This window comes from Trematosphaeria pertusa (assembly GCF_010094035.1).
Source record: "Trematosphaeria pertusa strain CBS 122368 unplaced genomic scaffold BU26scaffold_19, whole genome shotgun sequence".
Classification (NCBI taxonomy): Eukaryota; Fungi; Ascomycota; class Dothideomycetes; order Pleosporales; family Trematosphaeriaceae; genus Trematosphaeria; species Trematosphaeria pertusa.
Window position 1 is genome coordinate 772,501 of NW_022987230.1, and position 15,797 is coordinate 788,297.

The 15,797-nt window shown below is 54.9% G+C and overlaps 6 protein-coding genes across 6 annotated transcripts; 5 read left to right on the top strand and 1 right to left on the bottom strand.

Moving 5' to 3' along the window:
* The first annotated feature begins 32 nt into the window (after positions 1-32).
* On the top strand, positions 33-2,977 carry BU26DRAFT_524358 (MCM-domain-containing protein). Its single transcript, XM_033830263.1, has 5 exons — positions 33-203; positions 260-510; positions 561-694; positions 741-2,658; positions 2,721-2,977. The coding sequence occupies exons 1-5, from the start codon at positions 155-157 to the stop codon at positions 2,805-2,807; spliced, it is 2,439 nt and encodes an 812-aa protein (XP_033677800.1). The 5' UTR covers positions 33-154; the 3' UTR covers positions 2,808-2,977.
* Positions 2,978-3,106: 129 nt separating this feature from the next.
* BU26DRAFT_524359 (secretory component protein-like protein shr3) lies at positions 3,107-4,256 on the top strand. Its single transcript, XM_033830264.1, has 2 exons — positions 3,107-3,438; positions 3,515-4,256. Exons 1-2 carry the CDS (start codon positions 3,399-3,401, stop codon positions 4,060-4,062), a joined length of 588 nt encoding a protein of 195 aa, XP_033677801.1. The 5' UTR covers positions 3,107-3,398; the 3' UTR covers positions 4,063-4,256.
* Positions 4,257-4,734: 478 nt separating this feature from the next.
* Positions 4,735-5,960, top strand: BU26DRAFT_610079 (uncharacterized protein; the record flags this gene model as incomplete). Its single annotated transcript, XM_033835971.1, has 2 exons — positions 4,735-5,734; positions 5,798-5,960. Exons 1-2 carry the CDS (start codon positions 4,740-4,742, stop codon positions 5,958-5,960), a joined length of 1,158 nt encoding a protein of 385 aa, XP_033677802.1. The 5' UTR covers positions 4,735-4,739.
* Positions 5,961-6,622: 662 nt separating this feature from the next.
* BU26DRAFT_133416 (PLP-dependent transferase) lies at positions 6,623-9,581 on the top strand. The gene is made up of 2 exons (XM_033819696.1): positions 6,623-6,805; positions 6,859-9,581. Exons 1-2 carry the CDS (start codon positions 6,730-6,732, stop codon positions 9,279-9,281), a joined length of 2,499 nt encoding a protein of 832 aa, XP_033677803.1. The 5' UTR covers positions 6,623-6,729; the 3' UTR covers positions 9,282-9,581.
* A 985-nt stretch (positions 9,582-10,566) lies between these two features.
* Positions 10,567-11,826, top strand: BU26DRAFT_133434 (uncharacterized protein). The gene has a single exon (XM_033819697.1). The coding sequence runs from the start codon at positions 10,684-10,686 to the stop codon at positions 11,461-11,463; it is 780 nt and encodes a 259-aa protein (XP_033677804.1). The 5' UTR covers positions 10,567-10,683; the 3' UTR covers positions 11,464-11,826.
* Positions 11,827-14,775: 2,949 nt separating this feature from the next.
* BU26DRAFT_510594 (uncharacterized protein) lies at positions 14,776-15,592 on the bottom strand (the record flags this gene model as incomplete). Its single annotated transcript, XM_033827244.1, has 2 exons — positions 14,776-15,438; positions 15,530-15,592. 2 exons carry the CDS (start codon positions 15,590-15,592, stop codon positions 14,776-14,778), a joined length of 726 nt encoding a protein of 241 aa, XP_033677805.1.
* Positions 15,593-15,797: the final 205 nt, after the last annotated feature.

Below are 15,797 nucleotides of genomic sequence, written 5' to 3' on the forward strand. Positions count from 1 at the left end.
CGAAACGCGCGACGCGAACCTTTGACGCGCCTGGATCGCCAGCCCCGTCCCGTCCTCAAGATTGCGACCGCATCCCTCTCTCAACCCCCATTTCGTACGCAGAAAATCGGTCACTACGCTCGACACTACGTTTCCAATTCGAGTTTGAGAAGCAATGGCGCTTCTTACCGTACGAGCGCTCGTCAACTACGAGGAGCAGGAAGGTCTGTGTGCTCCAGCGCAAATTGTTTGAGACCTTGACTAACGAAGTATTGTGCAGCCGCCTTCGCCGATTTCCTCCAGAACTTCAAGTCTTCCTCGACAGAAGCCGCCGAGCAGCTAGAAGGCCTCCGCATCAACGGCGACGCCGACAGCGAGGAGTATGACATGGTCGATGATTCCGACGATCCGGCGCCAGATGGATCACAGAGGCGCAACCGACCGTCTAAGGTCAAATATATGCAGATGCTGCAGGAAGTCGCAGATCGCATACGGACAGAGGTCCCAATAGACCTGAACGACCTAGATGCGGTACGTCGAGCCTTCTCACATTCGCGAGGCCTGAAGCTAATGTACAAAAGTGGGAGAAAGCTACCTTGGACGACGAACATCAGTATAAGCTGATCGAGTCCATCGAGCGGAACGCTTACCACTACATTGAGATTTTCTCCCGAGCAGTGGACAAGGTCATGCCGCAACCATCGAGGGAACCAAAGTACGAACGAAAATCTCCGCTGAAAACGCATTACTGACTTTCGTAGCTTCAAAGACGATGTCCTAGATATTATCATGACCCAGCGTTCGAAGCGCAATGAGCGGATGCAGGAGTTGCAAGGAGGCGAAGAGGGCGTCCAGCCTCCGCCAGAAATGATATTCCCACCGGCCTTAACCCGACGATACACTTTGAACTTCAAGCCTAGAATACCGTCAGGCGCCAGTAGCCAGCGCAACATGAAGGCCCTAGCCGTGCGGAACGTCCGAGGAGAGCACCTTGGCCATCTCATCACCGTTCGAGGTATCGCAACGAGAGTATCAGACGTCAAGCCTGCAGTGCAGGTCAACGCTTACTCTTGTGATCGCTGCGGATGTGAGATCTTCCAGCCGGTTACCACCAAGCAGTTCACTCCCCTGGTTGAGTGTCCTTCGTCAGACTGCAAAAAGAACAACACCAAAGGCCAGCTGTTCTTGTCCACACGCGCTTCAAAGTTCCTGCCTTTTCAGGAAGTCAAGATTCAGGAGATGGCTGATCAGGTACCTGTTGGCCATATTCCTCGGCAATTGACTATCCACTGCCACGGCCCTCTCGTGCGGCAAATCAACCCTGGAGATGTCATCGATGTCGCCGGAATATTCCTTCCTACCCCGTACACTGGCTTCAAAGCGATCCGGGCTGGTCTGCTCACCGACACATACCTGGAAGCCCAACATGTCATGCAACACAAGAAGGCGTACGACGACATTGTCCTTGCACAGCCTACGCTCCGAAGAATGAATGAGCTTGAAAGGAGCGGTCAGCTGTATGACTACCTGTCACGGTCCATCGCCCCCGAGATTTTCGGCCACGTCGATGTTAAGAAGGCGCTTCTCCTGCAACTTATTGGTGGTGTTACCAAGGAAGTTGGCGACGGTATGCGAATCCGTGGTGACATCAACATCTGTTTGATGGGTGATCCTGGTGTTGCCAAATCCCAGCTCCTGAAGTACATCACGAAGATCGCCCCTCGCGGAGTGTACACCACGGGTCGTGGAAGTAGCGGCGTTGGTCTGACCGCAGCCGTTATGCGTGACCCCGTTACAGACGAAATGGTTCTTGAAGGTGGTGCGCTTGTGTTGGCTGACAATGGCATGTGCTGCATCGATGAATTCGACAAGATGGACGATGGCGACCGAACCGCTATCCACGAAGTCATGGAGCAGCAGACTATCTCGATCAGCAAGGCCGGGATTACCACGACTTTGAACGCGCGCACCTCGATTCTCGCCGCCGCTAATCCTTTGTACGGCCGCTACAACCCTCGCATCTCCCCCGTCGAAAACATCAACCTTCCGGCTGCGCTACTATCCCGTTTTGATGTTCTTTTCCTCATTCTCGATACCCCTTCCCGCGATTCAGACGAGGAGCTGGCTCGTCACGTCACTCACGTCCACATGCATAACACTCACCCTGAGGCACCAGGAGGCGTTGTTTTCAGCCCACCCGAAGTACGACAATGGGTTGCTCGCGCTCGCTCTTTCCGGCCAACCGTACCCCAGGAGGTTTCGGACTATATGGTCGGCGCATACGTCCGAATGCGGCAGCAGCAGAAACGGGACGAGGGCTCCAAGAAGGCATTCACCCACACCTCCCCGCGTACGCTGCTTGGTGTCCTCCGTCTTTCACAGGCGTTGGCACGTCTGCGATTCGCTCATGAAGTTATTACCGAGGATGTGGATGAGGCATTGAGGCTCGTCGAAGTCAGCAAGGCTAGCTTGTATGCCGACGAGAACCGTAGGGATGACCATACCCCGAGCAGCAAGATCTACCACCTTATCAAGACCATGGAAGCCAGCGGTGCGGCTGCTGTCGGCGATGGAACGCGGGGTGAGCTGGACCTTCGTAGGGTCAGGGAGAGGGTGTTGGCCAAGGGCTTCACGGCGGATCAGTTCGAGCAGGCGATTGATGAGTACGCCATGTTGGACGTAAGTACCGTCACTGTTCTCTCCGCTCACACGCGCTTCAAGCAGCTAACAATGTCAACTAGGTCTGGCAAACCACAGGTGAAGGGACAAGACTTGTCTTTATTGAGGCTGGTAATGAGGACCAGGATATGGACGACGAGGACTTCTAAGGCACGAGCCTGTAATGACGGGAGTGAGGAGTTATGGTGGCTCATGACATGGCGCGTTCTGGCGTTGAGTTTCGTCCGGGTTGGATACACGTCTTGATCCTGGATAGAGTCGAGCTGCGTTTTGGTTCACACAGCACTTGGAATGATGAATCGAAACCCGCACACTTCTTGATTACCTCAACTTCGTGCGCTGGCTGTATGGTGTCTGCAGCCTTGATCGGCCGTGGTTACTCAACAGCCCCGCCAAGGCTATGCAGTAATGTTCGTCGCGCGCTGCACTCACACATCATCGTGCCTCGCAAGCTCGCTCCCACAATTTATTTTCCAAGCTGGGGATACAGCTCGAGCGCCGATTACTGAAGAGTGGAATCTCTCGTCCGGTAAGCGCCGCGCCCTCCAGCCACAGACGAAGCACCTTCCGCAAAGAGGCTACGCCCGCCGCGAATCTCGCATACAGACATCGATAAGCGTCAGCGCCCAAAAACCAACACCCCGGATTCACACGACAGACCTCCAGAATTTCTCGCCGCGCGCGTCTCCCTCGTCGTCCGGTTCAAGTAAAAGAACGCGTCTTATCGCGATACTCACAAGATGGCAGCGAACTCCTTCGCGGCATTCCTCATCATCGGCCGTAAAGCTTCCCAACTGCCTCCGGCAAACTGCGCCCAACCGTGCAGACTCAGAGATCTTTGCTAATAGCGACACAGCGACGTGCTTCTTCCTCGGAATCCTCTTCTCCTCCTTCCCCTACGACTACAATGTCCTGTGGAAGACGCCCGAAGACCGCGAGTTCTACTTCAAGATCCTCGAAGACCACATCAAATTCTTGCACGCCTCGCCGCCCATAATATCCCGCATCCTACACATCGCCATCGGCACGGGCCTGCTTGGCTTCCTCATGAAGCTCTACAAGGCGTCCGAAGCCAACATGTTGTTCGACGGCGCCTCCCTCGTGCTCTACATGGCCGGCATCACGGTCTATGTCACCAACATCGTGAAGGGGTTCCGGGTGGTCACTGCGGGTATATATGGGAACGTGACGCCGGAGCAGGATAAGAATGCCGAGGATTACATTACTAGGGAGGATACGTTGAGGGTGTTTGCGGCGAGTAACACGATTTTAGCGCTGGTGTTGGTAGGCGTGCTCGTGCTGCAGGCGGGGCAGTGGTATGCGCTGAGGAAGGAGGAGGCGGAGTTGAAGGAGATTGAGGATAAGGCGGAGGAGAAGAAGAAGCAGGGCAAGAAGAAGCAGTGAGTTGGGCTGGAAAGACGAGAGACTTGCCAGCCTGGCGCGACTGGGAAGGATAGTTGGACATGTTCTTGTATCCATTTTGTCCGTCCTATTCAATATGTGCGGCGATTATGGTAGTCTGATCTCTGTAAGGAGCGTTCATAAGCTACATATGTCTTCTTTGCCGCACTCCTGTTCAGTCCATCTTCTATACGAGCGGTATAAGCTGGTTTTGCGTTCCCCGAAGTCCGTCGTGGCTTCCTAACTCGAAGTAACGTCAGTGTTGCCACAGCTTTCACCTCGACCAGCGAAATTGTTTACGTTCACCTCGCTTCGGCACCGCCGACTGCAGCATCTTAATACCTTTGGCCTCACTCCCTCGCCTCGCCTCGCGCGACTCCTGCCACCACACGTTTGAGTAGCTCCACGCTCTCGTCTTTCTCCCTGTCGCGTCCTCATTTTCCACACGTCGCCACAATCTTCGTTGCAAAACGAACGGCAACACCATCTTCTATCCAGACCCATCAGCGTATCGAACACGTTGTCCAGTCTCGAGCGCGGGGCGGAAACTGGTTCGATGATGGCTGCCGGAGCTAATTTCGGGATTTCTAGGTGAGTACAGTCGATCCTTTCGCATCTACTATGGCTACAGGACTAAAGTGTTATCTAGAGAAGACTTTGGTACCCATGATGCCACGGAAATGCCTCCCAAGGCCAGAGCTGGTGTCATGAACGGTGTACTGGGCAAGCAGCTGGCAAGCATCACCGAATCTCTAGCTCAAGCGTCTAAGAGGCGGGACTCTGAGGTGATGAAGAAAGCCGGCCGTGAAGCCGGTGGACCGCCGACTCCGGCCCCTTACGTGAAGTCGCCTATGTCCGCCGTACCTACTCACACTGCATCCAATGGAGGCAAAGCGGGCGAATCAGAGAGCGAGCTCGTTGACACTGACCGCTCACCAAAGACTCCGAATGAGCCTATCAGCGTCCTCGTTCCGACATTCTTTTCGATGGAAGCGAAAGCGGAGGGTGTGTTCTCTACACCAGACACAACGCTCACGGGCTCAGCTAAGTCATTCTCGGATCCTTTTTCTGGATTCCAAGAATCTCTACGCGTAGGAGAAGCTCCGCAGATCAACGATCATCCTAGGAAGATGTTAGCAGACCTCGAACGGAACTTGCGCTCGCCGAGTGTGGCGGTCACCCACGAAATCGAAGATGATCTGGACCGCCTCCGCGCTGAGATGGCGAGCCTGCTCTTAGAATCAGATGGAGAGGACAACAACGATGGGACTGTGGATATGCCATCATCGCCGATGCTCCGCCAAGCAGCTGAGACCGAAGATTCCAAAGCCCCCCATGAGCCGAAAGTGGCGTTGGAAAAGGATGGTCTTCCCTCTGTGGTGGCCTTGCAACTGGAGAAGACTGGCTGCAACTGGGAGCAGGTGAAGGCCTGGACGGAGTATCTGTTTAGCAATGGCTTGAATGGATACACAGCTCAAAAAGAAAAGGAAGCTATTATTCAGCGAGCTGAGCTGGAGCTGGAGCAAACCAAGGAATATGTCTTGAGCGAAGAGGCAGTCTACCGAGCGGCGGAGGAGAAGGCGAGCCTTCCTTTTCGGCTCCTGGTAACCAACATCGCCGCGGATGCAGACGAGGAGGAGTTGGCCGTTCTGTTCTGGGACTTCAGGTTCGAGATGTAAGTCCAGCAAGAAGTGCTTCGGCCACGTTTACAAGTCCCTGCTGACAACATTGATCATAGCCGCAATATCAAGATATTGGATGAGCGAGACCCTATCAGACGGACCAGAACCGCCTACGTCGACATGTACACCTTGGAGGCGGCAAAGGAAGCTTCTCACACTATCGGCTCTATCTACGGATTGATGGCCAAAGTTCGCCTGGCCATTCAAGACAGCGACTAATGTCCACGCTCTCATTGCCCTCTTGGAGATACCAACCGTGGTCAATCCCGCCATGAGGATCCTACTAAGCAGCGAGAGACAGGGTCCATTTCATTTGAGTTGTTTTTTATGATGTGCTTGGGATTAAGCACCCCGATGGATGGTCCGAAAAGGTTTATAATTGTTGGCTTCAGGCGGAGGGTATGTGGGGTGTTGGGTGCTACATGGTCCCTCCTTGCCTAAGATCTGCTGTGGTCACAGGTGTTTCCGTATAATAGCCAGTTGAGGTGCGAGCATTCACTATGCGCGGGGTCGGAGAAGTGGAGGTGACACGTTCGAGACTGGTACTCTTGGCTACTTTTCTACGATTATAGATGTCACTGAGTTGATCCACATCCTGCATGCGTTGTTCGTCATTGTACTTTCCAGATTAGGTCAAGCATGGAATGGCCTGTGCGCCCCCACGTCTTTCTTCCAACGAAGGAACAAGCATTCCACGATGTCATCGCATCGCCACATCTCGCCCAAGCAAGGCGTCTGCAGAAGACACTTTCTCGGGTCTCGTGCAGAGGTTAATCCGCACCCTGACGTTCCGGATCGATTTTCCTTTCGCCGTCGTGCTTTTTCGGCTATCGGAGCTCCCCGTATCACTCGCGACTCCGCCGATTCGCCATCCCCCACTTTCGCAAAGCACCAAGCTCACAGGTCAATGGGACTCTTCATACAATCTTCTTGCCCTTCCTTCAAGGACTGTGGATAGAGTTAAGCAGGTAATATCTATAACAGCACCATGGGAGAAGCCGAGCGCATCAGCTATGACAAAGCTATCGAGGAGCTTCGCCTCCAAGAGTACCCTATGCTTCAAGGTAAGCCGAGCTCCTCCAAAAGCTTTGACAACTAAGGAGCTGACCTTTTGCAGGCACTACATACCTTGATCATGCCGGAACCACCCTCTACGCTAAATCTCTCATCGATCGCTTCTCCGCCGACATGATCTCCAATCTCTATGGGAATCCGCACTCCGCTTCGAACTCGTCGCAATTGACTACACGACGTGTTGAAGACATTAGGCTGCGGCTTCTGTCGCTTTTCAATGCAGACCCCGCTGAGTTTGACGTGGTCTTTGTGGCCAACGCCACCGCCGGGATTAAGCTAGTTATGGACGCATTCCGAGATCATGAAGAGGGTTATTGGTATGGATACCATAGGGATGCACACACGAGCTTGATCGGTGTGCGCGAGAGCGCCGCATCACACCGCTGTTTTGCATCAGATGCAGAGGTCAATAAATGGATAGAAGAAGGGGGGCGTGGAGTCATACGACCGAGTCTTTTTGCCTATCCAGCGCAATCCAACATGAACGGGCGACGTCTACCTCTCAATTGGTCACGCCGCATTCGAACAAACAAACAAGGCCCGGTTTACACGCTGTTGGACGCCGCCGCCTTTGTGTCCACCTCGCCGCTTGACCTTAGCGATTCCGAGAGTGCGCCTGACTTCACCGTGCTGAGCCTGTACAAGATGTTTGGCTTCCCTGACCTCGGGGCTTTGATCGTGCGGCAAGCCTCCAGCTCAGTGTTCGATAAGCGCCGTTACTTTGGGGGAGGAACTGTAGAAATGGTGGTCTGCTTGACGGAGCAGTGGCACGCGAAGAAGTCCGATAGCCTTCACGAGAGGCTTGAGGATGGGACTCTGCCTATCCACAGCATTATGGCTCTAGACACTGCAATGAGCGTGCATCAAGAGCTGTACACCTCATTGGAACAAGTGTCCAGGCACACGGCATTCCTGGCCGCCAGACTATTCCAGGAGCTATCTGAATTACGACACGGAAATGGCAGCAGCGTCTGCCAGGTGTACAAAGGCGCAACTTCCGTCTACGGTGATTCGAGGACCCAAGGACCAATTGTAGCTTTTAACCTACGGAACCAATGCGGCGGCTGGGTTAGCAATGCAGAGGTTGAAAAAGTTGCGGCGGTTAAGAGCTTCCAGCTTCGCACCGGCGGGCTTTGCAACCCAGGTGGTGTGGCATCCTCCCTCGGGTTAGCGCCCTGGGAGATGAGGGAGAACTTTTCGGCGGGTCAGCGATGCGGGAACGACAACGATATCATTCGGGCAAAGCCCACGGGCATGATCCGTGTCAGTCTCGGGGCTATGAGCACATTGCACGATGTAACCTCATTTGTGGATTTCGTGCGCGAATTCTTCGTGCAGGAAACCCCGCCTCTGATGGCGCTACCAGTTACGTCTTCATATATCGAGCCACCAACACCATGTCGTCTGCACGTGGAGAGCTTGTCTATCTATCCTATAAAGAGCTGTGCGGCGTACAGCGTGCCGCCCGGCAAAGCCTGGGAAGTGCGGCGGGAAGGACTTGCGTGGGACCGCGAATGGTGTCTCGTTCATCAGGGGACTGGAGCAGCATTAAGCCAAAAGCGCTATCCAAAGATGACCCTCATTCGTCCAAGCATCGATATGGAAGAGGGGCTTCTACACGTACGTTTAGCAGGCTGTTTGCGAGACACGACTTTTGGGAACGAGATCACCATCCCCCTCTCAGCCGATCCGAGAATGTTTTCAAACGAAGCAATCTACAAGGTCGCCAACGCCAAAGTTTGTGGAGACGCCATAAGGGCGAAGACTTACAGGTCGAGTGAGATATCATCCTTCTTCAGCCAGGCTCTCGGGGTGGCTTGTCATCTCGCCCGCTTCCCAGCTGTCGGTAGCGGGAGTGGCTCGTTGGCTTCTTCGAGGCATACGAAGCCTCATCTGCAGAAGAGTTCGACGGGCAGCATGCACATTCCCGGCGCTTTCCCAGATACGAAGCCGCTCATACCGGGTACAACGGTTTCGAAACCGATTCTTCTATCAAATGAGAGCCCGATTCTTACTATTTCGAGATCAAGCCTCAACCGCATCAACGAACTAATCAAAGCTGAGGGCGGTAAGGCGGCGCAAGCAGAGGTGTTCAGAGCCAACATCGTCGTTGCCGAGAACCCACGCTACCCGCCTGGGGCAGAGCAACCCTACGCGGAAGACGACTGGCGCTATGTCCAGATCGGCCAACAGTATTTCGAAATGCTGGGGCCGTGCCGCCGATGCCAAATGGTTTGCGTGGATCAGCATACTGCTGAGCGGAATCAGGAACCGTTCGTCACGCTCTCCAAGACGAGGAGGTTTGACGGCCGAGTCTACTTCGGTGAGCACACATGCCATCTGCCCATGGATGACCCCGCATCGCCGTTGGTGCAGAATCCTACCATCTCCGTAGGCGACTCCGTCCGCCCGTACCTTGACGACGGAGTGGACGAAGACCCAATTCTGAGCGCTCTTGTCACTTGACAGAGCGTCTATGCATTCCTGTCTCAGGTGTTCATCTCCGTTCACGAGCTTCTAAACATAGCTGCTCTTCCTCTTTCGAGGGGCATTGCATGCTGTGCCCCATTCTCACCTCGAGAAATTCTCCGCGCGTGGGATTCACATCGCGTGCAGCACCTCGCAGCAATTGGCCCCTCCAGGGCCACGGCACGACAGCTCTGACAGAGAAAGGCTACCCCAGAAACGGAGTTGACACAGTGCGACGCCTCATATGGCTGAAGCATCGGGAACACGCACTGGACTTTGAACGGTCAGGTGGTAAGCGCTGTAATCTGGGGTTTCAACGAAAGCGCTCCCGCGCCCGCTCCGACCTGTAAAGACGAGTTAATCAGCCATCTTCCGCACAGCCTCTGTCCGAAGACAGCCAAGCGCTGGAGTGGTGAGGCGCGCGCCCAAAAGACGAACCAGAGATTGCTGGAGAAGCCATCCAACGGGTGGTCCGTCGACAGCCAAAGCGGCGGGGGGAAGCATTAAGCTGGAAGCGCGCGACTGGTCAACGCAACTAGAGAATATACACAGCGCCTGCAAGCAACATAAAGCGGCCGGCCTTTCCACGAGACCAGATGTTGTCTTGCTCCACAGCGTTCTCGGGCTATTTCCAGACACGCTTCTGCACTCGTTCGCATCACTCCTTCTCCCGTCCTGCCTGCGCCTCGTCTCCTCAGCCTGTCTCAGGTTCTCCTCGTACTGTCCCAGATAGACCGTCTGACCGGGCGGCCACGTTTACCCTCATCAGCTTGACGAGCTTCCGGTCCTGCTTGGCTCGTGTTTGCACTCGCAGCCTCCCGCACCGCGACGCCCCCAGCAAACACCCGGCGCCCCTGGCAGCCAATCAGCAGCGGCAGGCGACGACCTGAAAGGAAGAGCTGCAAGGGCGGCAGACAAATCACACACGTCGTTTCATTGCCCGGCGGCCAATTGCGGCGGCCTGGTGTTGAGACTGTTCGCCAGCGCGAACCCTGCCCCGGCGCTTCGAGCGGGGCCTGTGATTTGTCGCGGCGCCCGAGTGGACGGCAGCGCGGCGGCTGTTTTGCATCACCGCCCGCAGCGGGCCCGAGCGGCGGACACTTCGAATCAGCGGCGGGCCACCAGCAGGCCCCGCGCCCCGACGCCAGCAGCTGTACGCGCCCATATTTTTAGCAGGCTCCACGACCCATCCAGCGACCACCACCAACAAAGCCGCGTCGAGCTAGTCTCACTACACGCAATAAACACACTGCTCCCGGCGTCAAGTACCTGCCTGCCTGCCCTGCTCTTCCTTCCCCGCCACCACCCTCGCGGAAGAGGCACAGCGCAGCCCACTCTCGCTCCCAGTGTCGACAAGCACCCCGAGTCTTTCGTTTAGAGCACCGCATACCACTCCATCATGGCGGCGACCGACTCAAAGCCGCCGCTCTCGACCCTCAAGACGCCGGTGTCTGCCACCTATCCTTCCGAACTCAGGTCGCCAATGGTCCTCTCTGCCACGACGCCAACATCGGCATTCATCAAGAAGGAAGGAGACTCCATGAAGACGCCCATCACCCCGCCGACGGCCTACCTGGACTTCCTCAAGACTCTGTCGCCGGTCCTGATGAGTCCCATGTCCACCGGCACCAGCTCCAAGTTTGTCTTTGAGGGCAACCGACCTGCCTCCATGACATCTGTGACATCATCGGCCTCCAGTGCTTCGTACACGTCGACCTCTGCGCCTGCAGACAAAACAGATTCCCCGGCCACCTCAAGAGCAAGCAGCTGCTGCAATTGTGACCACTCCAAGCAGGAGAAGCAGGAGAAGCAAGAGGTTCCGCAGTCCGCTCCGCCCACCAAGACAAAACCCGAAACCGTCACCATTCCTCCACCATCACCCTTCACGCGCCCGCAGTCGGCGCGAACACCACGACTCTACATCCCGCAGTCGCCATATTCACCAGCGACGGTACGGTCACCGGCGAGCGCGAACTCCACAAATTCTCCATATTCAGCCGTGTCGCCGAAGACGTGGGATCTGGAAAAGAAGACTGGCCGGACACGGCGCGTGAGCGTGCGGGAAGTCGTTACTCGGACCGTAACATACAGCACTGGAAACACTCCGGTCGACCCTAAGGCGCCCAACTTTCCACAGATCGACCCCGCACCGCGCGGCAAGAGGAGGAAGATCGAGTAAACGGGTCGGCGCTTTACGAAGCGACTTTGTTCAGCGCCCTCAAAATTTGGGCGGTTACGCAACCGCCGCGTAGTCACTTCAATACTACCTTCACGATTCGGACCATGATTCGACCTCAATTGGCGCCGTTCATAGAGCGCCTATTACCTTCACCACTTCTACGCACCGCAACGTAATCTCTTCGGCCTCGAACTCTACCCGGATCTTGTTCGATGGTCTATGTTTCTGCCCGACCTATCAATAATCTCGTCGGGTCCCGGCGACTCGATCGCACCACTCCTTTCACGAATTATTTCCTTATGTCCAATGTTTATTATTAGAGGAACGATGAGCTCATGTTCTCTAACGAAATACCATTCACACGGTGCGGAAAATGCTTGGAATTCTGTATGGTTTGGATCATTATTGGATCATTATCTTTTATGCGGATACCTCTGATGGGTGCGCCGGCGCTATAGGAAACCTGGTGTTCTAGGGCATGGAGTTGAATCAAGGCCTCTTGTGCGTTTCTTCTTTGGACGAAGAGAAACTACTGGTGTTGTCCATTGGAGGTGGCTGGGAGCATGAGAGCCAGCGGATGGTTTGGCGGCAATGGAGCAGCCGTGTTCGGCAGCCATTGGTCCCTGCGAGATGAAAGACGCATTGGTAGATACTCTGATGATAGTGGATCGAGCAATTGATACCTACTCTCATACACTGTTCAAAACCCTTTCTTTCCTGCATCTTTCATACATTGCTCTGACACCTCCTGTTTTCGAAACATCTCCTGAGTCGTGCCTCTGAGTCGTGTCTCTTCCAGAATCTTATGCCCTTCCCTGCCATAGTACCAGCGCGGCAGCGTGGCTTCCCGAGATGACCTGTCCGTTTGGGACGGCGAGGCGGGCTGCCCAACTCTGAGGTGCATTGTGAAAGATGCTGGCCCTTACCATGGAGTAAGAGATACGTAACGATATTGCGAGAACTGCTATACACCACCTCCCAAGCCAGCTTGCCACGCGGTTGATGATCTTCTATCCAACCCATCCAATACCGCCACCCTCCCCCAGATGCACAGCAAAACTACAGATCTCCAGTCCTAACTACTGTACAGTAATCCGCCTCCTCCAATAACCACGGCAAACCACCAACCCAACCTCTGCGGCTCTGCCCATTCTCCAATAATCGCCCACTTCAGTCCCCCTTCGCTCCAATCGCCCACCCTCTCAACCCCTCACCGGTCAACCAGAAAAATCAAGGCAACCCAGCGCTCTGTAACCTCCCGCTCTTAGGCTGGCCAATCAGCGTGGCGAAGAGACGTGGGACAGGGGTAAGGGCTGAATGGCGGGGCGGAGCCCGAACCTATGGTTAAGCGCCCGGCGACTGTGTAACGGGCCAGGGTGGCCGGGTGGTAATTGAGGAGTGGGGGCGTGATTGGCGGGTTGAGGGATTAGGGTGCGTGCGCATGAGGCTCTCTCTGGAAGTATTGGTTTTGGGTGGGTCATGTGCAGTAGAAAAGGGTGATTAGGAAGACTGAGTGATCGAGGCATACGCGGTTGAAAGAAGGGAGGGAGTTGGTGGGAAAAAGACGAGCGCCTTCGCGCGAGATGTGATCGTGCGCAAGCGCGCAAAAAGCAAAGGGAAATCTGAGCCCCGCCGCCGGTGTGCCCACGGAGTAGAACGACGATGGGGCTATGCCGCAGTGGGATAAGAGCGTGCAGCTAGAGGATCATCACGTGCAGCAGCCGATAAAGTTTCCTGTCCAATGAGCGGAGCTGGCGCTATTGCGACCGCAGTGCCAAGGTGGGCTCGTACAGCATGGGAAAGTACAGGTACGCGTAAATACACCCGAAGGAAGATGAGGGACGGGTACATGGTACATGAGTAGTGGTGTTGATTGTACCTGAGTAGGGTACATCGGGTATGCGCGATGTGGTGACAGGAGGAACGCCCGCTGCAGCGCTGCTCAAGAGGCAGTGCAGATGCACTCCGACCTCCCTCTTCCAGAAAAGGATGAAACCGCAGTATTGAAAAAGGCGCGCACGTGCGCCAAAACCCCCCTGTCCCCACGCCAAGCACCATGATCATCCATCCGAGGCTCCACCAGCTTGCGCAAGCAGCGAGCTATTCCGCTCATAGACAAGTTCTGTGACTAGGGCTCGTATTCCAGTAGGTAGCGCGGAGATTAAAGCGCGCTTGTTTGAGTCCCGCCTAGAACGTTTGAAGAAGCAAGTGCGTGATGTCTGAGGTTTGAGGTGCAGCAATTACAGACAGCGGAGTCCTGGTTAATAGTTGTGGGTGATATGCAAGTGCAGGTTGTGCGGCACACCGCTGGTTACACAAAGGAGAGATATGCCGAGCTGTTAAGGGAAGCCATGCTTGCGATGGACCAAACTTTTCCTCCGAAAGATTGAAATTCTGGGGTTCGAGTAAGGAAGCCCTGGGTTGTGAGTTGGTGGAGATATCCGGAGAACCTTGCCCGAGCCAATTGATATGCCAAGGTGAGGAGGAGACGGAGCGAACCCGATTGCTGCGAGGACGGCCGTGTGATGGCTATTCTGGAGTGCTTCTGGAGTGACCGGTAGATCAACTAAGGGTTTCGGTGGTGATGCGGCGTAGTTACGGGCGTGTGATTATTGTGATCCAAACTCTAGCGGAAGTTCCCTCTTTCATCATTGAGCGTCCGAGGCGAGACGGAAGCAAGAAACGTCGTATTCCGGGAAACAGAAGCGCGGTTGGTGATGATGCGGCACACGGCGTAGTGAGGGGCAGGAGGCCTGAACGAGGACACAACAGCCATAGTAAGGCGAAGGTGACATCTAGCGTCCGAGTGCTCGAGGCGAGGTTCGTTGGATCCGGAGATTCTCTGTGCAGAGGGACAAGGAGGATTGAGTCGTGGGCATAGATGCTGCCTCGGGTGTCTAAGAGCATTTTCAAGCCATACTCCAATCCAGTCGAGCGCCTTATCACCACCAACATCGCCTTTCGAGGCGAGGCGAGACGGGATAACAGCTCAGCGATATTCGTTCCACCCAGGGAGAGCGGGCAGACTGAGCCGTGTGCGGCTAGTCGAGCGCCTCATCAACACCTTCGCCTCAGCCATCTGCTCTCATTTGGAGACTCACCGTCCCGCCATCATTTGACACCTCCTTTTCTCATGCGCCATGAAGCCGCAGTCCTGCCCAACATGGGACTCAGAAATGGCGAGTCAAACCTCAGATGACCAGCACTCTTGAAGCCCAACTTCTTTTTCTTCCCCTTGAAGCGACTGCCAATCACACCACGCGTGATACGCCTTCTTACTTCTTTGACTATCATCACGATGTCCTGCTCGTCTTATTCCTCCCACATATTCCTCCTCTTCTCCCTGAAACTTGCTTTCTGCATTTTGCGCGCCCCACCAGCTCTCTTCTTTTCTAGATCGCGGTGGACGACAAGAACCTGCCATTCCTTGGGCCACGAACGTCGTGATAGCTCTTCGACAAAAGCTACACTCCTGTGATGCCCCAAAGCGCAGTTGCAGCCTACTCGGAGGATGACTTCGTGGTCGGATGATGACGCTTCCGAAAGTTCCTCATTCTCCTGTTCAGCCCCTAAAGCCCTACTCTCATCCTCGTGCCCCTCTTCTTCCTCCTTAGCAACATCTACAGACGTACATTCTTCAAGCTCGGATCCTATCAGCTGCGCGGCATGCTCGGCGATTTTGGCCTCCATTGTGCGGAGAATGTCACGCTCCACGGCTTCTAATCGCTGGACGAACTTCGGTTCGGAAAGGAGGTGCTCGCGGATGCGCTTTGAACGCCCATCGCTAACTGCGCGGAGCTCCTTGGGCGGGTTGGGGATATTCCGAAGGTCATATCTAAGGTGTGGTGGTGGATGCAGCGGCGGATTCCGGCCGTGGGAGTAAATGATCAGGACAGGCTGTAGTGGGGTACTCATCGGTGTCCGCGCAAGGAAGTCCTTTTGCATACACCTTTGCAGATGCTTAGATGCGTGAACCTGAGTAGAGGTAGTGTGTAGGATGAAATTGGAGTCTGGTGAGAAGCTGATGCCAGAGCTGAATGTCTCGCTTCTTATTGGTCGGTCGCACCTGCCGTACCACCTCAAACAACCAACACCAAATCAGCATCTCAGCCTCAATGCCAACATTCATTCTGCTAGGGATGTGACGTCTGCACAAACGCTGCATGATGGCTTTTCTTATAGCCTATAACCTCTCCAAGTGTTACTATTGTTCTCGAAATTAGCCACATGCCTTTGTCTCTCCACCACTCCACCCACCATATCATACGGCATTACGGAGGCAAAAAAGCATAAGAAACACTCTTCTTCCCTCTACACACGCATGTGCTTTAACG